This window comes from Ranitomeya imitator, chromosome 5 (assembly GCF_032444005.1).
Source record: "Ranitomeya imitator isolate aRanImi1 chromosome 5, aRanImi1.pri, whole genome shotgun sequence".
Taxonomy (NCBI): Eukaryota; Metazoa; Chordata; class Amphibia; order Anura; family Dendrobatidae; genus Ranitomeya; species Ranitomeya imitator.
Genome location: NC_091286.1, coordinates 103,490,323 through 103,516,000, shown reverse-complemented (window position 1 = coordinate 103,516,000; position 25,678 = coordinate 103,490,323). Strand labels below are relative to the sequence as shown.

General features: G+C 43.7%; 1 protein-coding gene across 3 annotated transcripts in view; it reads left to right on the top strand.

The window, feature by feature from the left end:
- MRPS5 (mitochondrial ribosomal protein S5) overlaps positions 1 to 22,296 on the top strand; it is a 129,126-nt gene extending 106,830 nt beyond the window's left edge. For all 3 annotated transcript variants that reach the window (XM_069768999.1, XM_069769000.1, XM_069769001.1), the window contains exons 7-11: positions 1,887 to 1,933; positions 2,741 to 2,798; positions 6,456 to 6,518; positions 16,583 to 16,719; positions 21,931 to 22,296. In XM_069768999.1, the coding sequence (XP_069625100.1) occupies positions 1,887 to 1,933; positions 2,741 to 2,798; positions 6,456 to 6,518; positions 16,583 to 16,719; positions 21,931 to 22,155 (530 nt within the window). In that variant the 3' untranslated portion in view covers positions 22,156 to 22,296. The remainder of the gene's footprint in view (positions 1 to 1,886; positions 1,934 to 2,740; positions 2,799 to 6,455; positions 6,519 to 16,582; positions 16,720 to 21,930) is intronic.
- The last annotated feature ends 3,382 nt before the right edge of the window (positions 22,297 to 25,678 follow it).

The window sequence follows — 25,678 nt, the reverse complement described above, 5'->3', positions numbered from 1 at the left end:
ATGCTAATGAGGCTGGAAGTGCATTGTATCCCCCCCATTCTCTGCTCACTCCATTCTGCACCCATACACGCTCCCTCTAGTTGATTGACAGCTGTCTCCTCTGTATGAAGCTACTCTTGATACAGCAGCGCTAACTGCCTGGTGGAGGGCAGCGTTAGGCGGGGAATGGAGGCAGTGGAAATGCATCATCCTGCTCCACTGCACTTCTGTTGTTATGGGGATATACAGGTAATGATTAATCTGTATTTTCATCATCTAGGTGTGTTTTGGGTTTGTTTTTTCTTTTAAATCTTCTACCATATTGCAAACTATCCGCTATTACGTTTTTGACTCCACTCACCAACCGCAGCAGCTGCGCATGACCTTACCCTTAGGATATGTACAATTCAATGGGTAATGCCGTCCATGAAACCGCAGCAGAATCCAGCTAGTATGGACTTACTGTGGATTTCCTGCAGATTTTTGAATGTTTATATGTGTCTTGTTTGATCAAACCCTTTTCAGATTTAACCATGTAGTCTGACAGCTGTATAATGTAGATACAGAGACCCTGATTCCAGCGATGTGTCAATTGCTGAGTCTCTTGCCGTAGTTGTGATGAAATCACTGTTTAATCAGCAGAAGACTATCATTAGTGAATTAGTAATAATTCTGCAAGGGAATCCTCCATATTCATGAGTTCTGTATAACCTCGCCCCCACATTTGATTGGCAGCTTTCTGCTTATGCACAGGAGGAGCTAACTTTTTTTGTGCATAGTGTCAGCCTCCTAGTGGCAGCAGCAGCATACACCCATGGTTCCTGTGTCCCCCAATGAAGGCTCCGAGAAACAGATTTTACGGAAAGCAACAAAAAATCCTGTTTTTATTCATCAAAAGCATGCGCCAAAATCTCCTTGCAGCCTATTTTGTAGTCTTTTTGCACTTTCTCATTATTTTCTATGGGTGAAAAAACACTGGAAGAATTGACATGCTGTAGATTCAAAAAACACTGCACTTCTCTAATTCAGTAAAAAAAAACTAGCGTATGCATCAGAATACTAAAATCTCATAGCTTTTAGGCTACTTTCACATTAGCTTTGGTACGGGCCTGTCGCAGTGCTTCGGGCCGACGTACCAACGCATGCTGTGAAGTAAAAGCACAACGGGGGCAGCGGATGCAGTTTTTCAACGCATCCGCTGCCCCATTGTAAGGTCCAGGGAGGAGGGGGCGGAGTTCCGGTCGCGCATGCGTGGTCGGAAATGGCGGACACGACGCACAAAAAACGTTACATGTAGCGTTTTTTTGTGCCGACGGTCCGCCAAAACACGACGTGTGGCAATGCGTCGCTAATGAAAGTCTATGGAGAAAAAAACGCATCCTGCGGGCAACTTTGCAGGATGCGTTTTTTCTCCAAAACGACGCATTGCGACGGAGGCCAAACGACGCTAGTGTGAAAGTAGCCTTACTGGTGCTGTAAAACACAAAAACAGAATGAGGCCAGAACGCCGCTCTCTATGACTTCCACTGAGAGCTTGTGACTGTTACCTCTGACTTCCAGTCAGTCAGACATTGTGGTCACAAGATGCAAGATGGCGCCGGGTACAGTTGAAGACGACGGCTGTGGAAGGGAAAATATATTAGCTGCACCACTCCAGTTCTGAAATAAGAAAAAAAAAATGCTGGAGGGGTACTTACATATTATCATGCAGCCAGTCAGTAATTCCTTAGAAAGAATACATTATCATGTCAAATGGTTAAAAAAAAAAATGTAGCCTTTTTTGCGCAGTAATAATGCGCCTGTTGCTAGACTGAATGTTTCATTGTGAAATCCACAGTAAATATAATTTAAAAATCACTATGAACAAGCCCTAACTTAGTAAAGCATATATATTTTGTCTGTGACAGGGTTTGCTCTTGGAAAAGCAAGTGACCGACTCATCGCCCTCAGAAAAGTAAGTGTCTCCTAACTGGCCTCCTAGCCACCATTCTCTTCTTATGTGGTAGAGGTGCTGCTGGGACACATCAGGCCCATGTTGGGCTGCATTTTGGTGTGAAACATAACCAATTTTCCAGTAGACGACATCCCATAGACCAATAGGTTTCGACTTTATACTATTTACAGGTTGTACTGTATTGAAAATTTTAGATTACCTGTTTTTTTTAGACAATTTTTCAGAAACCGCCATCATGTGTGAGGAATCACAGTATTTTTGACCATTATATAACTTCTATCCTGTATTGGCAGTTCTCCCCCACTCCCCCTCTGATGGCTCCATCTTTATCATTGTTCTCGGTTTCATGGTTTGTAGAGGTAGCTGCTATAATGTCTCGACACATAGAGAAGAGTAGAGGTGCTCTCCTAATTCTACCTTTGAGCAGCAAGGAGGATATCATACAGCAGTACTGGACAGTGTTGCTGTGAATCCAGCTCTAGGGTCAAATAAAATATGTACTAGAAGCAGCAGCAACCTCTGTGTATCTGTCCCGCCTGCTCTTTACCAGTCATCTCTCTAGAATGAATGGAAAGCGAAGAATTGTTGCACGAGGAGGCTGATAGATGGCAAAATAGGCTTTTTTTTACTATACTAAGCTACATTACAACTTTTCTTTAATCTGAAACAATGAATTATTATAAATTGGGGCAATACTTCTAAAACATAACTTAGACCAAAAAACATTGCAGCACTTTTTATATATGTAAAAGTTTCCTGTGGAATCCTTTGCTGTTTTTGTGATTTTGCTGTTCTTCCTTCCTTTAGGCAAAAAACCGAGCTGTCCAATATCTGCATTATATCGAGCGATACAACGACCACACAAGTAAGTTCAATCATGGCTATAAATTTACTGTCATCAGTATACATTACACCCCTATGGGTTATTTTGTGCAACAATTATCAGACCTAGGTCTGTAATTTATAGGTTGTGTTCTAGAGTTCTTATACAGTAGTAAAAGCGTATAAAGGAAATTCAGCAAATAATGGGGCACCATATATAAAAAGCTAAAATATAATTAGCTGTTAAATGTATATTCATAGTGCTCAAATATCGGACATATGACAGGACCTATCGCTGAAATTAACATAACAAAGAGAGTGGAAAAAATGCGATCGAAATAGTACAATATAATATAAAATTAAAAAACTTTATTGAAAATACTTCAAAGAACAGATAAATTGAGAAAAAGCGCATACGTACTACAAACATTGCTGAAATGCAGGATACTATGCCGGTGGTCTCATACAGTCACATAGGTAATCATCAAAAAATAGTCATAGACGTAAATAGTAGCACCAAGAGACCAATAATCCCTAGTATATATAATATAATAATATAAGTAGCTGGGCAAGAGAATACACAAAATGGCTATAAGAAATGTTACACTGGAAGATTAGTAATAGTAATAAAAGCCAAATGAAATAAATCTTACCCAGGAAATAGAACAGGGGGACACTGCAGCACCTGTGTCCACCCCAACGCGCATTTCGGCGATGCCTTCATCAGGGGAGGTGCCAAAGACAGATGTGAGCGGGTTAAAAAAGGAGCCGGGACCAATAAGATGTGAGTAAGAAAAAGATCGCGCTAATCATACATGCAGCACCCATGCCATGGAATGTGAGAATGAGAAAACTACATAGCGGTACCGGAATACAGAAAATAACCGGAAACTAACGGCCAACGCTAGCAAAAGACATGCGCAATAATGAATACCAGAATGCAGCGCGGGATCGGAAGTTACTGACCCGCAGAGAATACAAATTTCAAACATAAGCGCGCTTGCGAAAAAAGACGGCCAAAGGAAGTGAAGGAGCGTGCGCAAAGGGACGAGGACCAAAAATGACGCGTGCGCAGTCATGTCAACCACTGTCAGACGGCAGCTGCGTCATGTGAGGGGCGGCGTCAAGGAAAAGGTCTGTGAAGGCCAGCCCACACGTAGAGACACAGAAGGCCGACGGTAGTAAAAAGGTGTGAAATGGGTTATAGGTGTTGTCCTATGATTTAATTTCAAGCCAGATTTTCCTTTAGAAAAGTTTTCTAGAAAATTCTCCTGTGTCCAGAGATTATGTTACTGAACAACCTGCTGATCCTTTCTCTGAATGTCAAGTGGTGGTGATATGTATCCCGTAACTTAGTCCCACCAGACCCCTAATGTATATGAATGGTGGAGTGATTCCTAGAGCTCTACAAGCTAGGGATCGGTGACCCTCTCATCCATGGTGTCTGGTATTGCAGCTAGGTTCCTGAAGGGAATGTGACCGAGCTGGAATATGAGACATTGTCCCTGGACAGGAGTCGAGACGTTTCTAAATAAAAGGAGACTTTCTTTTTACTAATCCTAGATGACCTATTTTAGCCAGTATTAATCCGAGCAGTAAAAGAAAATGGAAAGTCTTTGTAATTTTTTCTATAGCAGGGATTACCGTATTTTTCAGACCATAAGACGCACCGGACCATAAGACACACCTAGGTTTTAGAGGAGGAAATTAGAAAAAAAGAAAAAATGTAGTCAATTCTGTACTAATATCTCCTATCCTGGTATATATGGTCCCTTCATCCCTATCCTGGTATCCATGGTCTCTTCATCGCTATCCTGGTATGCATGGTCCCCTCATCCCTATCCTGGTAGGCATGGCCCCCTCATCCCTATCTTGCTAGGCATGTCCTCCTCATCCCTATCCTGGTATGCATGGTCCCCTCATCCCTATCCTGGTATGTATGGTCCCCTCATCCCTATTCTGGTAGGCATGGCCCCCTCATCCCCATCCTGGTAGGCATGGCCCCCTCATCCCTATCCTGGTATGCATGGCCTCCTCATCCCCATCCTGGTAGGCATGGCCCCCTCATCCCCCTCCTGGTAGGCGTGGCTCCCTCATCCCCATCCTGGTAGGCGTGGCTCCCTCATCCCCATCCTGGTAGGCGTGACTCCCTCATCCCCATCCTGGTAGGCGTGGCCCCCTCATCCCCATCCTGGTAGGCGTGGCCCCCTCATCCCCATCCTGGTGTGATTGGTCCTCATCCTGGTATGCATGGCCCCATCAGAAAAACATTTTAAAAAACCCAAAACATTATACTTGCCTTCTTGCGCTCCCTCGCAGTGTCCCTCGATGCCAGCAGCTCATTTATGCTTTTAAGCAACGCATGGCAGGGACTTCATGTGCTGCTTACAAGCAGAACACAACTGCTGGAATGCATGGAGAGGAGTGAATATTCATTGCTATTTAATAGTGGTCACAGTGTTAGCTGCAGCCGCCAGCTTCCTGCAGCTGCTGGCGTTCACATGTGCTCGCTACTAAAGGGAATTAATATTTACTGCATTCCACACCTATGGGAGTGGAGAGCAGTGAATATTCATTGAATTAAGTAGCGGACATACGCAAACGCCTTGCACCTGCCTAAAGCCAGCTGCTGTAGCTAACAGCGTGTCCGCTATTAAAAAGGAATGAATATTCGCTGCTCTCTACTCCACGGGAGTGGAATGCAGTGAATATTGATTTCTCTTTAGCAACGGGCACAGGAGTTAGCCGCAGCCGCCACATCCTGCCTCCTGTGGCCCACTGCAGCTCCTCCACCACCCACCTCAGCCATAGCATGTACAACCAGACTATAAGACGCACCCCCCATTTTCCTCCACATTTTGGGATGAAAAAAGAGTCTTAAAGTCCGAAAAATACAGTAGTTTAACATTTTAGAGGTTTGAATATTTTGCTGTGATTTTCCTTGCACATGATCACCCCTAATTCCAAAAAAAAGTCACATCTTCTTTTTTTTATATTTGTTCAGTCCTAGATATCAGGACTTCTTTCATTGCTTATGATTTGGTATTTAAGAGGTCCTGGGAGCGAGCGGTCTTGGGACCGCAAGTATGCACACTTCTGGCCATATTCCGACTAGACTTTGTCCAGCCTCGCGCAATACACTTGTAAGCGGATCAATGCATTCCTATCCCCGCGATTCCGCACAAAGAATGAGCATGCTGCGTTTTTTTCCGGAATGCGATTCCGCCGCGGAAAAAAGCGCAACATGTGCACAAAAATTGCGGATTGCATTCTAATAATAGGATGCTTAATGTACGCGTTTTTTTCGCGGTTTTGTTGCGAAAAAACACGAAAAATCCTGAACATGTGCCCACAGCCTATAGGTTTAATAGTTTATTAATTGTAGATATAACAGTGACCTCTGAGCACAAAGATGGATAGTAAGCAAGCATGAAACAAGATTTAATGGGTTAAAAAAAGGAATCATACAATGGCACAGTGTGGGAGGAGAATATAAGTTGAACTCGGGATTCAGGCAACCAAGGTGTTTTCCAATTATTGGGCTACCCCTTTAATTGCCTATCCTAATGATGGGCCATCATTATTTTGATCTCATGAAACTCCTTTTTTTTTTTTTGTCTTCCTGTTAGTATTGACCTTTTTTTTTCTCTAGTGCATCAAGATGGTAACCAGAAATTGTTCACTTGTTTTCTTTCTCTAGTTTATCATGACATTTCCTCAACCTTTAAGAGAACTACCATTAAAATGAAGAAACAGAACCATGGTAAGCCAGGAAGAGTTTGCATTTTATGCACATACAGTACCAAGGGCCATGTATGGATGTAGTGGAAGAATTAGGAAAATGTAATTTGTCCATGCTGAATATGACTTATGTGTATATGTAATGTGTATTCTGTATGAATGCAGGATATATCCCTTATATTACTATTTAGGACATTGGTCTTGTGTAGTGGTGGTATGCAGTGTGTACACAAGAACCTGCTGATGGGGCCATCGCTTTCTTTCATAGTAGAGTTATGTATCACCAGATACATGTCCCTCCATGGGGGATGCCAGGGGTCCTTCTGTCCAAATAGTCTCCTGTGCATCTCGCTCCCCAGCGGCCTTTAGAGCATTATTTTCTGTAACATGCTGCATCGTTTCAGAATCCGACATAGCTGGCTGAAATTATGTGGATCGGGCAGCATGTATCAGCTGTCAGGTTCACTTTAAAACTTTTGTTAAAAGTTTATTACGTTTTCAAGAAATTATTAGTGCCTCCATATGGTCTTGGGCCTCAGGCTTCATTATTATTGTTGTTATTATTATTTATTATTATAGCGCCATTTATTTCATGGCACTTTACATGTGAAAAGGGGGTATACATAATAAAAAGGAGTTCAGTAATCTTATACAATAAAAGTCACAATGGGTACAGGAGGAGAGAGGGTCCTGCCCGTGATGGCTCACAATCTACAAAGGATGGGTAAGGAGATAATAGATGAGAGTAGAGCTGGTCGTGCAGCAGTTTGTCGGATCGGTGGTTACTGCAGGTTAAAGGCTTGTCAGAAGAGGTCGGTCTTTAAATTTCTGATATGTTGGGGTAGAGAGTTCCAGAGTAGGGGGGGGGATGCGAGGGAGACCTCTTGTATGTGATTGTGGGAAGCCGAGGTAAGAGGGGAGTAGAGAAGGAGATCTTGTGAGGGTCGAATGTTGCATGCAGGTAAGTATCTGGAGAATTGGTTACAGATGTATGGAGGAGACAGGTTGTGGATGGCTTTGAATGCCATGGTTAGGAATTTGTACTGGAATCTCTGGGTAATGGGGAGCTAGTGAAGGGATTGACAGAGGGGAGAGGCCGGGAAATAGCGGGGGATAAGTGGATTAGTCTGGCAGCAGAGTTTAGAATAGATTGGAAAGTACGAGATTGTTAGAAGGGAGGCCACAAAACAGGAGGTTGTAGTAGTCAAGGCACGAGGTGATGATGGCATGGACTAGGGTTTTTACAGATTCTTTGTTGAGGATTGTAAGTATCTGGGAAATATATTTGAGATGAATTTGGCAGGAAGGGGAAAGGGCTTGGATATGTGGTTTAAAGGAGAGATCAGAATCAAGGATTACACCAAGGCATCAAGCTAGTGGGACTCAGGAGAGTGGGCAGCCATTTGCTTTAATGGATAGGTCCTTTGGGGGGAGTCGAGTGAGATGGGGAAAGATGATGAATTCTGTTTTGTCCATGTTAAGTTTTAGAAATCTAGCAGAGAAGAAAGATGAAATAGCGGGCAGACATTGTGGGATTCTGGTTAGTAGGGAGGTGATATCGGGTCCAGAGAGGAAGATCTAGGTGTCATCAGCATAGAATCTCATGGCTTTCAGTATCACCTCTATGAGCTGTCCCAGGCTGAAGGTGGAAATGGAGAAGAGCAGGGGTCATAAGACTGAACCTTGAGGAACACCGACAGAAAGGGGGTGAGGTGAGGAGGTGGTGTGTGAGCGGGAGACGCTGAATGTCCAGTATGACGAGATCCAACATAGGGCAGAGTCTTTGATACCAAGAGATGAGAGGGTCTGTAGTAATAGGGAATGATCCACTGTGTCAAAGGCAGAGGACAAGTTCAGGAACAGGAGGACAGAGTAGTGTCGCTTTGCTTTGGCAGTTAGTAGGTCATTGGTGACTTTAGTCATGGCAGTTTCAGTGGAGTGATGCGGTCGGAAACCAGATTGCAAGCGGTCAAAGTGGGAGCAGGAGGAGAAGTGGGCGGACAGTTCAGAATGGATGTGTTGTTCCAGTAGTTTTGAGGCATGAGGAAAAGTGATATGGGGCAATAAATACAGAGGATGGGTCAAGAGAGCGCTTTTGGAGGATGGGTGTGATGGAGGCATGTTTGACGCATGAGGGAAAAACACCATTTGTTAGTGATAGGTTGAAAAGATGGGTTAGGGTTGGGATGAAGACTGTGGTGAGGCTTGGCATGAGATGGGATTGGATTGGGTCAAGTGCACAGGTGGTGAGATATGGTCTAGAGCAGGGGTCCCCAACTCCAGTCCTCAAGGCCCACCAACATGTCATGTTTTCAGGATTTCCTTAGTCTTGCCCAGGTAATAATTGCATCACCTGTGCAATGCAAAGGAAATCCTGAAAAGATGACCTGTTGGTGGGCCTTGAGGACTGGAGTTGGGGACCCCTGGTCTAGAGGGAAGAGCAGAAAGTTGATACTCTGTAATGGCGGAGAAGTTGGTTATGGAGGAGGGAGGCTGAGTAGTTAGGAGGAGAGGCTGTAGGCCAAAGCTTTCTCTGATGTTATCCCTCTTCTGCTTGAAGAATGAGGCAAAGTCTTCAGCTGAGATAAGTGGAGAAGGAGGAGGGGTTGGGGGACGGAGGAGAGAATTTAAAGTGTTGAATAGCTGTTTAGAATTGTGAGACAGTGAGGATATGAGGGATGAGAAGTAGTTTTGTTTTGTTGCAGCAAGTGTGGTATCTTTTCCATCTCCTCTTGGCAACCCTGGAAGCCTGCCTCAGTTCTTTCGTCAGGCTGGTGTGCCAGGATTGGCTGTTGATTCTGCGAGCTTTGGTATGTGTGAGAGGGATGACCAATTTGAGAGCAACAGCTTCTGTGGTGTTATGTAATGCGGCAGCACCGTCCACAGTGTGTAAGGAACTTATGTCTGTAAGAGGGAGAAGGTATTCAGAGAGTTAGTGTGGATCGAGTTGTTTAAGATCTCTGCGAGGGTGTGCAAGTTTGTGGATTGTGTACCTGGAGAGCAAAAGGAAGAGAATGCAAGTAGGTTGTGGTCAGAAAGAGGGAGAGCTGAGTTAGATAGGGAGCAGAGACAGGTGAAGATGAGGTCATTTGTGTGGCCATCTTTGTGAGTGGCTGCAGAAGACCATTGAACGAGGAAGTGAGAGATAGAAGTTTCCTGACAGCTGAGAGGGAAGTGTCAATGGGAATGTTGAAGTTGCCCATGATGATGGTGGGGATATTGGCATAAAGGAAATGAAGAAGCCAGGTGGTGAGTCGTCAAAGATGGTGGCTGGCCCTAGGGGATGGTAAATGACAGTCAGTTGTAGGTTGAGTAGATGCGCTCACAGTGAACCTTTAAGGAAGGGAACATAACAGAGGGTGGTAGTGGGATTTGAGTGAAAGAACAGTTATCTGACAGGAGAAAACCAACTCCTCCTCCATGCTTGCTGCTGGGGCAGGGAGTGTGAGAAAGATGCCAGAGGGGGTGAACCAGGTTTCGGTGATGGTGAGGAAGGACAATTTGTTAGTAATAAAAAGATTATGGATGTAGGAAAGTTTGTTACAGACAGAGCAAGGGTTTTATAGAGCTCCTGATAGTGGGACTGGGGAAGTGGGGGCTGGGCGAATGGGTATAAGGTTAGAGAGGCTGCAGAAATTTGTGATAGGGCGTAGATGAGAAGTCGAAGTAACCTGTGGGGATTTGGTGAGGAGGACTAGGATTTGGAGAGATATTGCCAGCAAATAGCAGAGAAAGTAGCAGAGAAAGTGTTAACAGTGTTATTCTTTAGGATAGCAAATATCCACTTGAATGTAATTGTTTTCAGCCATTTTAGGGTAAGGAATATGCTGATACTGATGTTCTTCAATAGAACTACTGACCAGTAATTCTCTGGGCCCTGTAGCAGGGGAAGACCGTTGAGTGCCGCGCCCTGTCCCATTATGACCCAATAGCCGTCACATGCCCTTGATTACTTTTTATATTTTTACAAACTACAGAGGTTAGCCTTAGTGGGTCCTTAAAGTGCATGTGGCAGCATTTGGTCAGAATGACGGGCTTCACTTGGACCGTTGGTCTATGAAGCATTACACATGTAACGTCTTGTCTGCTGTGGATGCATTGTGAAAGTCTGAGCCTGTGTTGGTATAGCCGGCAGATAACACATTGGATGGATTGCACTGGTCTGTAAAATGGGGAAATCCTATTACCAGCAGCCATGCGTTACTGTAGTAATGGACATTGTTTTTTCAATTATAGTTTAAAAGAAAAAAAGATCTAAAAGTACCGGCAACCATTTTTTACCAAGTGAAGAATATATTGATTTTCCTGCTACGGGAGGAGGGGGAACACTCTCTAGACACATTTTCATCTGAATGATCTTTAAAGGGCCATTCATCACAGTGTAATTTACTAGATAGCCGAAATGTTTAATTTTTACTATCCAGCCGCCCAGTTCCTTTCTCCGTAAATTGTTCCAGTAGCTTTTTGGTGCACTATTGGGAACACGGCGTTCTTACAAATTAAACTATTATTTAATGCCACCATGGTTTCTGTAGACATAAAATCGCTCGGATTATTTGAGCTGCCAGGTTGAAGAAACGAGGGGCATGTGCTCTTCACTTAACGCTGAGCAGTGCACCATTACTGTTCTGGTGAATATTAATGGCATGGCAGGTCAGCAGATCGGATACGAGTTGTCGGCATTTCTTCTTTGTAATAGCGTTAGAGAAGTAAGCAATGGTATCACAAATCCTCACATCACAAAAGCAGCGACCCAGAAAACATCAGAGGGGTGGAAAAAAGGAAAATGGAAAGAAAGAAAAACTTATTGGGTGTTCGGAATGCAGTACTTGAGAGTTATTAAAGAAGGCTCACACCCAAAATGTAGGAGATCCAGAGATGGCTGGGAATATGCAGCTTTTGCCAATAAATTACATTTATCATCGATGGTGTGAACAGATTAATTTTTTTAAATGACCCTTCCCATGCAGGATATGCTAGATCAGACACTGCGGCGCTCTGAGCAACCCATTGTGCAAAGAACTCCAGCACCGCTCCATTCAGGGGTGTGGGACAGCTGTATTTCCTTAAAACGTGAGTGTCTGAGAGCGCTGCTGCAAACATCAAGCAAAGATTAATTTCAAGAATTGATGGGGATTTTCGTAGCTGTAACTTGAACCCATTAAAAGGCGATTGCCGATCTTGGTGATATTCGATCACGTCTTACAGTAGGGATGCCATCTTATGATCCACCAGATACATTTTGTACTCCCCTTTATTGCCAATTGATAGTTCACTCACTTTTCACACAAAAAAGGAACTTGGCATGACTTGTGAATATTTGAAAACAAATTATAACGTGCTGATCAGTGGGTGTCCCACTGCTGAGACCCACAATGATCGGCAGCAAAGGGAACTTTTTTCTCCATCACTCAGTGGAGCAGCAGGTCTAGTGCCTGATTACCGCTCTATTCATTCTCTATGGGGCTGCCAAAAAAGCCAACCTGTGTAGGTGCAATTAAATAAAGTGGGCTTTACATCAGCAAAACCGCTAAGCTCCGTGATTGGTTTCAGTGCTGTTGACGTTACTGCTGCAGCTGATAAACAATCACAGGAGCCGCAGCTATGGAGATGCAGTGTTGCACCCAAGAAAGGGTGAGTATCAACTATGTATTATTACTAACACAGGCACGCTGAAGGGGCACAGAATTCTTAAAGAGGATAAACTTTTAATGGATTTCGTGCTGAATCAGCCATGCTGCCGCTAAAATACTGCTTACAGGTGTGTGTAAATATATATGTATATCGTATATACTCGTGTATAATCCGAGTTTTTCAGCACATTTTTTTTTTTGCTGAAAACGCCCCCTCTGTTTATACACGAGTCACTGTACAGAAAGCCAGCGGCAGAGCAGCGGGTGCCAGGAGCCGACACACACCTCATACTCGCCTACCTGGGCACCCTCGGTGCTGGCACTGCATCTCGTTCCGGTCGCCAGCACGTGCCTGCAGCTCTTCCTGTGTTCAGCGTTCACGTGGTACCGCTCATTAAGGTGATGAATATGGACGTGTCTCCACTCCCATAGGCGTGGAGCACATATTCATCACCTTAATGAGCGGTACCACTTGACCGCTCCGCACAGGAAGAGCTGCAGGCAGGTGCCGGCGGCCGGAACGAGATGCAGTGCCAGCACCCAGGGCGCGCAGATAGGTGACTATGATGGGGGTTTTTTTCAATAGGGAACATGCACACAGGGATAGGGAATAAGGAGGCATGCACACAGGGACAGAACGAGGTAGGCATTCATACCAGGACAGGGAAGGGGGAGGCATGCATACAGGGACTGAATGGGGGAGGCATGCATACAGGGACTAAATGGGGGAGGCATGCATACAGGGAAGGAACGGGGGAGGCATGCATACAGGGAAGGAACGGGGGAGGCATGCAGACAGGGAAGGAAGGGGAGGCATGCAGACAGGGGCAGGGACGGGGAGACATTCATACCACGACAGGGAAGGGGAAGCCATGCATAGCAGGACAGGGATGAGGGGACAATGCATACCCGGCTTTTACACAAGTCAATAAGCTTACCCAGTTTTCCATGGCAAAAGTTTGTGCCTCAGCTTATACTCGAGTAGATACGGTAGATATATATAGTACAGACCAAAAGTTTGAACACACCTTCTCATTTAAAGATTTTTCTGTATTTTCTTGACTACACATGTGGAATTATATACTTAAGAAAAAAGTGTGAAACAACTGAAAATATGTCTTATATTCTAGGTTCTTCAAAGTAGCCACCTTTTGCTTTGATGACTGCTTTGCACACTGTTGGCATTCTCTTGATAAGCTTCAAGAGGTAGTCACCGGAAATGGTTTTCACTTCACAGGTATGCCCTGTCAGGTTTAATAAGTGGGATTTCTTGCCTTATAAATGGGGTTGGGACCATCAGTTGAGTTGAGCAGAAGTCTGGTTGATACACAGCTGATAGTCCTACTTAATAGACTGTTAGCTGCTTTTTTCTTGCCATAATACAAATTCTAAGTAAAGAAAAAACGAGTGGCCATCATTATTTTAAGAAATGAAGGTCAGTCAGTCCAAAAAATTGGGAAAACTTTGAAAGTGTCCCCAAGTGCAGTTGCAAAAACCATCAAGCCCTACAAAGAAACTGGCTCACATGAGGGCCGCCCCAGGAAAGGAAGACCAAGAGTCACCTCTGCTTCTGAGGATAAGTTTATCCGAGTCACCAGCCTCAGAAATCGCAGGTTAACAGCAGCTCAGATTAGAGACCAGGTCAATGCCACACAGAGTTGTAGCAGCAGACACATCTCTACAACAACTGTTAAGAGGAGACTTTGTGCAGCAGGCCTTCATGGTAAAATAGCTGCTAGGAAACCACTGCTAAGGACAGGCAACAAGCAGAAGAGACTTGTTTGGGCTAAAGAACACAAGGAATGGACATTAGAGCAATGGAAATCTGTGTCTAATGTCCAAATTTGAGATATTTGGTTCCAACCACCATGTCTTTGTGCGACACAGAAAAGGTGAACGGATGGACTCTACATGCCTGGTTCCCACCGTGAAGCATGGAGGAGGAGGTGTGATGGTGTGGGGGTGCTTTGCTGGTAACACTGTTGGGAATTTATTCAAAATTGAAGGCATACTGAACCAGCATGGCTACCACAGCATCTTGCAGCGGCATGCTTTTCCATCCGGTTTGCGTTTAGTTGGACCATCATTTATTTTTCAACAGGACAATGACCCCAAACACACCTCCAGGCTGTGTAAGGGCTATTTGACCAAGAAGGAGAGTGATGGGGTGCTGCGCCAGGTGACCTGGCCTCCACAGTCACCAGACATGAACCCAATCGAGATGGTCTGGGGTGAGCTGGACCGCAGAGTGAAGGCAAAAGGGCCAACAAGTGCTAAGCATCTCTGGCAACTCCTTCAAGATTGTTGGAAGACCATTTCCGGTGACTATCTCTTGATGCTTATCAAGAGAATTCCAAAAGTGTGCAAAGCAGTCATCAAGGCAAAAGGTGGCTACTTTGAAGAACCTAGAATATAAGACATATTTTCAGTTGTTTCACACTTTTTTTGTTAAGTACCGTATATACTCGAGTATAAGTCGACCCGAGTATAAGCCGACCCCTCTAATTTTGCGACAAAAAACTGGGGAAACTTATTGACTCGAGTATAAGCCTAGGGTGGAAAATGCAGCAGCTACCGGTTAATGTCAAAAATAAAAATAGATACCAATAAAAGTAAAATTAATTGAGACATCAGTAGGTTAAGTGTTTTTGAATATCCATATTGAATCAGGAGCCCCATATAATGCTCCATACAGTTCATTATTGCCCCATAGATGCTCCATATAAAGCTGTGCCCCATATAGTGCTCTGCACCGTTCATTATTGCCCCATAGCTGTGCCATATAGTGCTCTGCACCGTTCATTTTTGCCCCATAGCTGTTCCATATAGTGCTCTGCACCGTTCATTTTTGCCCCATAGCTGTGCCATATAGTGCTCTGCACCGTTCATTTTTGTCCCATAGCTCTGCCATATAGTGCTCTGCACCGTTCATTATTGCCCCATTGATGTACCATAGAAAGATCTGCCATTGCTGCTGCAATAAATAAAAAAAAGCCATACTCACCTCTCTTGCTTGCAGCTCCTGGCGTCCCGTCCCGGCGTCTCTCCGCACTGACTGATCAGGCAGAGGGCGGCACGCACACTAGTACGTCATCGCGCCCTCTGACCTGCACAGTCAGAGCGGAGAGACGCCGGGAAGATGTAGCGGCGTCGGGAAGATGGAGCGACTCCCGGCGTGTGGAACGGGGATAGGTAAATATGACATACTTACCTGCTCCTAGCATCCCGCTCCTTCTCCTGGACAGCTGGTCTTCGGTGCCGCAGCCTCTTCCTCTATCAGCGGTCACCGTTACCGCTGATTAGAGAAATTAATATGCGGCTCCACCCCTATGGAAGTGGAGTCCATATTCATTTTTCTAATGAGCGGTCCCACGTGACCGCTGAAGAGGGGAAGAAGCTGCAGCACCCGAAGACCGTGGGACGGCAGGGGCAGCGTCAGGATCGCCGGGACTAGGTAAGTATGCCTCAGCGCCCTCTCCCCCTCACCTGCCGAACCTGCCGCCGACCGTGACTCGAGTATTAGCCGAGAGGGGCTCTTTCAGCCCAAAAATTTGGGCTAAAAATCTCGGCTTATACTCGAGTATATACGGTATATAATTTCACATGTGTAAATTCATAGTTTTGATACCTTCAATGTGAATTTTCAATTTTCATAATCATGAAAATACAGAAAAATCTTTAAATGAGAAGATGTGTCCAAACTTTTGGTCTATATACATACATACATACATACATACATACACATACATACACAGCTCTGGCAAAAATTAAGAGACCACCTCATCCAACCCCTGTCATGGGCAGCCCAATCTCCAGACCTGAACCCCATTGAAAACCTCTGGAATGTAATCAAGAGGATGATGGATAGTCACAAGCCATCAAACAAAGAAGAACTGCTTACATGTTTGCGCCAGAAGCAGTGTGAAAGACAGGTGGAAAGCATGCCAAGACGCATGAAAGCTGTGATTAAAAATCATGGTTATTCCACCAAATATTGATTTCTGAACTCTTCCTGAGTTAAAACATTAGTATTGTTGTTTCTAAATGGTTATGAACTTGTTTTCTTTGCACTATTTGAGGTCTGAAAGCAGTGTTTTTTTTTTTAATTTTGACCATTTCTCCTTTTTAGAAAAAAAATGCAAAATTTATTGCTTAGAACTTCAGACATGTTGTCAGAAGTTTATAGAATAAATGAACAATTTACATTTTTCTCAAAAATATACCTATAAAAGAGAAAAATCAGACAAACTGAACATTTTGCAGTGGTCTCTTAATTTTTGCCAGAGCAGTATATACACAGTATATACACACACAGATTTCCAGACCTCCAGTTCTCCAATCTCCCCCTGCAGAGTTAGAACTGCTCTCAGGTTCCCATGTATTGCAGGCTCTTAGAGAAGAGATCAAATATTTCTCATTATTTAACCTGTATTCTTATGTTTTTCTTTCTTAGGATATGGTCTTCATTGTCATAGAGCCATTATTACCATTTGCAAGTTAATTGGTATCCAAGACATGTATGCCAAAGTGAGTGGTTCATGTAATATGCTTAACATCACAAGGGCGCTCTTCTTGGGCCTGGCGCAGCAGGTATGTCCCCGTGAATTTTAAAGTAAATATATATATATATATATATATATATATATATATATATATATATATATATATATATATATATATATATATATATATATATATAGAATTGTTACCATGGTATACAACACAAGGAACATGAGTACGATTTTTCTAAATCTCCTAAAAAGTGCATAAGAGAATCTTCATGGTAATTGTCGCGCTGTACATAGTAGAAATCTGCAGCATGCCAATTGATGTTGCAGGCTTTCTGTCCCAGGAATCATGTGAACTCGTAGTTGAGCTAGGACATGTGGCCTTAATACATACGAGATAAAACACTGTGTGCGCAATTATTAGGCAATTTATGTTTTTGATTACTAATTTTATTATTGCACAACTCCAGTGCGGTCAGCGTGCCCAAAGGTTTAACTAACCTGAAAACTGAATATTTAAGAAAGTAAAAAATGAGGCTTTATCTTTCCCAGTAAAATATCGGTCTGCAGAATTGTTGGGAAAATATTAGTGTGCAAAATTATTACTCCTCTAAAAGAAAAACCTAAATTTTTCCATCTCACTTTATTTTCATCTGTTCCGGTGAGAATAATAATGAAACAACACAAAACTGTACAAAAATACATTTCTGACATTTCCAAAAAAAAAAAATATCAGTGACCAATGTAGCCACCCTTCTTTTGAATAAAGCCCACAAGTCGTCCGTCCATTGAGTCTGGTCCGTCAGTTTCTTAATCTGTTCATAATCCACTTTTTGGCCACCAACCACAGCCTCCCAGACACTGTTCAGAGAGGTGTACTGTTTTCCTTCACTGTAAATCTCCCGTTTAAGAAGGGCCCACACGTTCTCAGTAGGGTTTAAGTCAGGTGAGGAAGGAGCCATGTCATTATTCTTTTATCTTCAGGCCTTCACTGGGTAGCCAGACAGTGTAGACTTCAATGCATGTGAAGGAGCATTGTCCTGCATAAAAATTATTATTATTATACATTTTTATAGCGCCATTTATTCCATGGCGCTTTTTATTGAAAGGTGCAGAATTTTCCTGTACCGCCGATTTAAGAAAATGTCTTCTAAAAACTGGCAGTAGTGTGGGAGTTGATTTTGACTCCATCTTCATCCCAAAAAGGTCGAACTAGCTCATCTTCAATAATACCAGCACATAGCTGTACCCCACCTTCATCTTATTGGTGTCTAAGTCAAAGTGGTCTGTGTCACTTTCATCTCATCAGTCAATAAAACTTCGAAAAATCTATTTTCAGTTATTTCTTGGCCCAGTCTTGAAGTTTTATGTTCAGTGTATTGCTCAGTGATGGTCTAGATTCATCCTTCCTTACCTCGGCCATGTCTCTGAGCACCTTGTACTTCTGGGCACGCCGGGGAGGTCGCAGTTCTGGAATATGACGGCGCTGGAGGACAATGGGTTCCTGGGCACTTCATGTTCAATTCTTTTCAGATCTTTGCCAGTTATTGTGCTTTTTTTTTTTTTTCTCAGCGTGTTTTTTGCGACCGTGTTAACCATTTGCAACAAAACCTTTGATGGTTCTGTGATCACGCCACAATATTTTAGTAATTGCAAGAGTGCTGCATCCATCTGTAACAATTTTTTTGACTTTTCAGAGTTGGTGAAATCTTTTTTGGCCAGTTTTGCATGAAGAAAACAAGTTGCCTACGGCTATGTGCACACGCTGCGGATTTTGCTGCGGATTTGACGTTGCGGATCTGCAGATGTTTTCCATGCGTTCTACAGTACCATGTAAATGTATGGAAAACAAAATCTGCAGTGCACATTCTGCGGAAAAAAACGTGCGGAAACGCAGCTTTGTTTTTTCCGCAGCATGTCGATTCTTTGTGCGGATTCCGCAGCAGTTTACACCTGCTCCACAAGAGAAATCCGCAGGTGGTAAAACCGTAGGTGGAATCTGCACAAAAACCACGGTAATTCCGCTGTATATCCACAGTGCGGTTTACATGCGGATTTCCCAAAAACAGTGCTGAAAAATCCGCACACCATGCCGCAACGTGTGCACATACACTAATAATTCTGAACACCTTAATGAAGGGTGTTGTATCTTTAGGCCTCATTCTCCCTCATGACCCAAATACACATCACCTGATCTGCTATACCCAATAAGCATTCACATTTATACAGCTTGGAGCTGGAAAATCTGCATAAAAATGATGATATGGTCAAAAAACTAACAGTTCTGCACATAGTGCATGGTCTTGTGAATCCACCCACAAATATCTTTGTCACCTGCTTAGTGATTCCCGTCCCATTTTGTGCTGTCAGTATTAGAGTTGAGCAGAAACATTTCCAGGACCCTGGACTAGAGGCCACGTTATTAGTCTGTAGCCGCCAGACCAGAGTCCTGCGAACCTCCTCCTACCTGACGGGATCTGTGGCGCCTCCTCTTATTAGGCTACTTTCACACTAGCGTCGTACGACGCACGTCACAATGCGTCGTTTTACAGAAAAAACGCATCCTGCAAAATTGCCCGCATGATGCGTTTTTCTCCACAGACTTTAATTAGCGACGGATTGCCACACATCGCATCCGTCGCACGACGGATGCACCGTATTTTGGCGGACCGCCGGCACAAAACACGTTCCATGTAACTTTTTTTGTGCGTTGTGTCCGCTACTTTCGACCGCGCATGCGCGGCCGAAGCTCCACCCCATCCTCCCCGCAACTCACAATGGGGCAGCGGATGCGTGGAAAATCTGCATCCACTGCCCCCGTTGTGATTTTAGTTCACAGTATGCATCGGTACCTTGGCCCGACGCACTGTGACGGGCCGAGGCCGACGCTAGTGTGAAAGTAGCCTTAGTAGGCACAGTTCGGCCTCATTGTTGAAACACACGTGTGACGTCAGGTTGGGCCTACTAATCAGAGCTGCTGGGGATAATGGCAGCTAGGGGGCGGTTCGCAGGGCTCTGGTCCGGCACCCACAGATTACTGACGTGTTCCTGTAGACCAGGGTTATGCAATTTTTTTTTGCTCCACTCTAGTCACTGTCTTTGGAGTTTCTCCATATCTCATCATCAGTTTGCTGTGGTAATGGCCATCCATGGAGATAACCCCTCATGTGCCTCTAAACAGCAGTGACTGCTTCTTCATGGTGACATTGTCACGGCAAATAGCAAAAAGCCACCTCCAGTGATGTGACCGTGGCCACTATGGGTGATGATTCAAGTGGATTGAGCAATGGAGGTCCAAGGACATGGGCATCATGGGAGCAGATAAGAATCAGTACGGTCAGTGTATCAGTAGAGCAAATATTGGGCCAAAAATATTTCTAAATTTTGAAAACTCCTAATTTGCATGGTTAGAATAATGTTTTACACACAAAAATTCAAAATAGTTGCCAGGTTTACATTGGGGTGGTCCAAAACCTACTATAGCTCTCCTTCCCCACCTATGCTCTGAACTTACGGGTGTTATGAGTACCGCGAGACTACTTAAACGTTTAATTTTTTTAATTTATTTTCTAGAAAGATTTTATTGTTTTCATTACAAAACTATTGCTCTGGTTCATTTCCTGATATGTGAGCTGTGAATATGTATCTGTTTGTACGTCTCCTACCAGAATTTGTAGAATGACCATGGAAGCCGCACTCCAGGCTCCTTCTCATGCTGCGACTCATTGGCTATGTGCACACATTGAGTCCAATTTCTACCCCATATCTGCATCTCTTGGCAGGACAAATGCAGCAGCAAAAGCGTGCGTTATTGACGCGTTTTGGTGCATTTTTGATTTAAGTGAAGTCAATATTGAAAACGCTGGCAAAAATGCACAGAGAATTGACACGCTGCAGATTAGTGTTTTGCGCCAAATCTACAAGTCAAAATACTCAACGTGTGCATGACGCTTCAGGTTTCTTATTCACTTTGCTGGCATCAGGTTTTTCTTCAGGTTTTGTCACAAATCCTTTTGAGACAAAAACCGCACCAAATCTGAAAGGTGTGCACCTAGCCTTAAGGTACCGTCACACTAAGCGACGCTGCAGCGATACCGACAACGATCCGGATCGCTGCAGCGTCGCTGTTTGGTCGCTGGAGAGCTGTCACACAGACCGCTCTCCAGCGACCAATGATGCCGGTAACCAGGGTAAACATCGGGTTACTAAGCGCAGGGCCGCGCTTAGTAACCCGATGTTTACCCTGGTTACCATCCTAAAAGTAAAAAAAACAAACGCTTCATACTTACCTTCTGCTGTCTGTCCTCCGGCGCTCTGCTTCTCTGTACTGGCTGTGAGCACAGCGGCCGGAAAGCAGAGCGGTGACGGCTCTGCGCTTAGTTACCCGATGTTTACCCTGGTTACCAGCGAAGACATCGCTGAATCGGCGTCACACACGCCGATTCAGCGATGTCAGCAGGAAGTCCAGCGACGAAATAAAGTGCTGGACTTTCTGCAGCGACCAACGACAGCACAGCAGGATTCTGATCGCTGCTGTGTGTCAAACTGACGCTGCAACGTCACGGATCGCTAGCGATATCGTTTAATGTGAAGGTACCTTTAATCATCAGGTGGGACAATTCTGCCTCTCATTATGGAAATTGACCAAGAGCTGAGATAAAAGTGATATATTCAGGTTCTATTCTGGAGTACTCACATTTTAAGATTCCTATAAATAAAAAAACAATCTTAAATAACAATATTCTCATATTAAAGGGGTTTTCTGTGGTCAGGAATCCTGACTTCAGTTTGTCATAAAAAAAAAACAGTTCTGCTTTACTCTCGCTCCCCAGTTCCAGTTCTCTGGTGACTGTCGTTGTCTCAGCGCTGAGGTCACGTCAACAGCGCTGCAGCCAATCACTCAGCTCAGTTGTTGTGTCCAATGTAGACTGCACAAACTGCTGAACTCGCCGATTGTCTGCACTGGCTTCAATGTGATGTTATGGCTGCAGCCAAACACCATGGACCAGCAACAGAGACAGCACTAGACATGGAGATGGTGAGAAAAGTCCTTTACAACTAAATGAGGAATCAAACAAGGTGAAAACTCCTTTAAGGCTTCAGCACCGTCTATGGAGGTGGTTCCTGACTACTGCCTATTTGGCCCATGTGGAGACAATATAATGCCTTCCAAAGTCAAGGAATTATCTTCAAACTGACACAATGACCCAAGGGGATTAAATGACGTTCAGCGATTATTAATAGCAATATCATGTCAATGTGGTTTTCTAACGGTGTTCGCTTTATGAAACAGGAGACCCATCAAGACCTGGCCAACAAGAAAGGCCTGCATGTGGTGGAGTTCAGGGACGAATGTGGCCCTTTACCTCGTATTGTGGCCTCACCTCAAGGAGCACTCTCTACCGTCCCGGAGCCTGAAGGAGAGATTCCCGACACAAAACTAGACTGGGAAGAAGTAAAAGTCGCCCAAGGCTTGAAACGTTCCATCTGGGCCAATGTGAAGAGGACAATCTGGTGAAAGTCTGAAAAATACCAGTACATATAGCAGACTGTTTCAATTACTTTTTGGTTTTTTTACATCTTATTATAATAAAATAAAAATGACTGCACTAATGAAGAATAAAGAGACTTTGCTGCTCGCATGGATGCTCAACTTAAATTGAATCTACATTTTTTTTTTTATCATTTTAGATTCAAAACATTGCGATGTTAGTCTTTATCAATTTATCTTCATAGCGGTAGAAGCTCTGTTCTTCTGTTTCAGCGCTCCCGGCCTCCTACATACACAGGAGGAATACAAATTCTGCATGCCTGTAGCTTCCACTAGAGGGCGCTTTAGAACTTTTACTGTATAACAGAATGCAGTCCCCTCCTAAGCTCCCTCTAGTGGCGCCTGCAGGTAGTCAGCTTGTTACATTTCTAATATATGCATATACAAGTAACTTGGGGCTTTGTATCAGAAAAATTCAAACCCAATAATCACGTGTCATAGAATTGGCACAGAATTTTGGCATTTACCTTAAATTTTGTTGTATGGCATTGTTGGAGATGTGAAAAAATCTCCGCTTATGTCTATCACATACTGTATGTAGTGTGTATTTAAAGATGAAGAAACCATAAAAACACTTTGTACAGTACATCTCACATCTGCAAGAAATTCCAATATTATGAATTCAATTTTTTTCCATATATTCTTAGTAATTTCCTAATATTATCAGTGCTGGAAGGTAAGCTTTTGCATTTTGAAATGTAAAATGAAGTCTTAACCCTATTTAAACTTTTGGAAACGTTTTCCCTGCCTGTGTACAGAAAAAAAAAAAAATCAGATAAACCATACCTGCGCTCCCTGAATGAAGCGCTGTGTCTCCAGCACTGCACTGTTCTCTGTCGTTTGGCTGCAGCAGTGACATCACATTGACTGTGCTGCACCCAATCATTGAGCTTTGTGGTTCATACCATGTACATCTACAGAGCCACTGAGCTTAGTGATTGGCTGCAGCGCTGTTGATATGACATCACTGCTGCAGCCTATATGCAATCGCCGGGGCAGCACCAGACACACCACACTGGACCCTGGGAGGTTAAGTAAAGAGCATTTTTAAGAAGAAGAATAAAGGGTGCTTTTTTAACCACCCTAATAAAAATGGCTATCCTAAAATGAGTATTCATTATAGAATTATATGTCAGAGAAGAGATCTTGTCACACTTGTGGTTGCAGGAACAAATTCGTTTATAGTTTCTTATATGGTTTCCAGTGCCCTTTTAAGTCACATTTCTTCTCACCCAGTTTTCTTTTGTTACTTACCTAGTTTCTCCCCTATATCCAAAATTATGGGTATTAAGCCTTGGGGGTTTTGAGCGCTTTTCCTAGAATGACAAATCAATATGACCTAAGAGAATAAGAAAAAGGGTCTACATCTATTTGTAAATCTGTCTCTTTTTACCTCCTACATCACTTTAGTGGACCTAATGTTGTGATTGTGTGCCCTTGAACCTTGAAGGCACTATTACTGACCAGGGGGCCCCATTTTTGTATTCACTAATCACAGATGACGCCATAACCGCACAAACTCCAGCTATAACTGCTCCCAAAACAGCATGGAAGTCACAGGTGCCCACACAAGAGTGCAACGGATGACCCCAGGGCAACATGCCAACCACAGATAGACCCAAAAGTGTCAGCTGCAGGGATTCCCGCACAAGCATGCCAGCCACAGATGCCCCCGTAACCACATACCAGCCGCAGCTATTACCAACATGTCATCTCTACAACCAATGAATGACTACAAATAATCTCATGTCCATCCAGACAGAGCAATAGGTACAGGGACGCGTGACTGCTGGAGGCACTCAGTGGCCACAGTGGTAACCAATAAATCCTTTATTGCCAGTAATTGGCAACCTATTACATGTATGCATGTGAATGAATCTACTGGACATGCAGTCCTTATGCTAATGATTATCCTTTCATGAAGTCAAGCCCCTCTGACGACACTGACTCAGGTATTTGAGGTTGCAGAGTCCACAAATATCCACAAATACGTGTAACCTATCAGCACCCTGTAACGGACACCTACCCATCCCTAGCAACACACTTGCTACAGCCCAATTGACATTGTTCTTGCGCTCTACCTTATTATTTCACCTTCTGAATTAAACCCAAGGATACTGCCTTGGTTATCAACACTAGACTGCACCCCTACCCCCTCTCAAACGAAAAGTCGTAAATTAGAAAGCACATCTTTTCAATTACAAACTCCTGATGAACGGTTGTGGCTCCTAAATTGCTTCTGCTGCACTTTCAATATCGGAATGAATATTGTTGCATTATAAAAGTTAATGAGTCTGGAAAAATGGTTCCACAGCCATAAATTAAAGTTTCTGTGCTGACTGCATCGCGCAGATGAAAAATTATTACTTATTGGCTATCATGACATCTGATTTGCAGTACAAGGAGGGAAAACTCAGAGGGAAGCACTGAGCCCGCCTGTAACTATGATTAATAGCAGCGCTCCTTGTTTTAGCTAGGAGGCATTTTCATTAAATCAGCAAGTCTGTATATAGTTGTACTTATGTACAGTCGCTCTACTCTTGATTTAGGAGCAAAATTCCAGAAGAAAATATCCTTTGGTGTCTGCCTACTAATTACTCTTGTTAAAACCCATCTAACCCATCACTGCCTTTTAGCGTAGCTGAATAGCATCCTATACGTGTCCGTATAAGTAATAATAGAAGCTGCAGTAGGCACAAAAATTACTTCTATGTTAATTACCTACTTTTAGTCCTAGAAGTGGAGCTACTCGGCTGAAGAGTCCCAAGTGGGTGGTTCATAGAAACGTCTATTTTTTACTTGATTGATTACCCCTAGTGATGAGCGAATATACTCGTTACTCGAGATTTCCCGAGCATGCTCTGGTGTCCGAGTATTTTTTAGTGCTCGGAGATTTAGTTTTCATCGCCGCAGCTGAATGATTTAGATCTGTTAACCAGCATAAGTACATGTGGGGGTTGCCTGGTTGCTAGGGAACCCCCACATGTACTTATGCTGGCTAACAGATGCAAATCATTCAGCTGAGGTGAGGAAAACTAAATCTCCGAGCACGAAAAAATACTCGGAGGACACCGGAGCGTGCTTGGGAAATCTCAAGTAACGAGTATATTAGCTCATCACTAATTACCCCAAGACGGGAATGAGGACCTTTTGTAAATTCCAGTACCCGCGACTAGAGTTGAGCGAATTTGTTTGGATTCGGTCGTTGAATCTGAATTTTCCATATTCGTGCCATATTGGTACCCTATTCATGCCGAATTTATGTTTGATGATCGGTTCCACACATATTCCGTATTTTCTGCTCTCATTGACTCTAATGATGTTCGGTTGTGTTCGAATATTGCAAAAACAATATTCGCTGCCGATCATATTCGCTCAACTCTCCCTGCGACATCAACCATGGAAGAATGGCTGTTTATGACTCTTGGAGCTGCTTCAGATGTTCGTTATGATCGGGCTGCAATGCAGGGGCTAGCTGCAATTCTCCTGA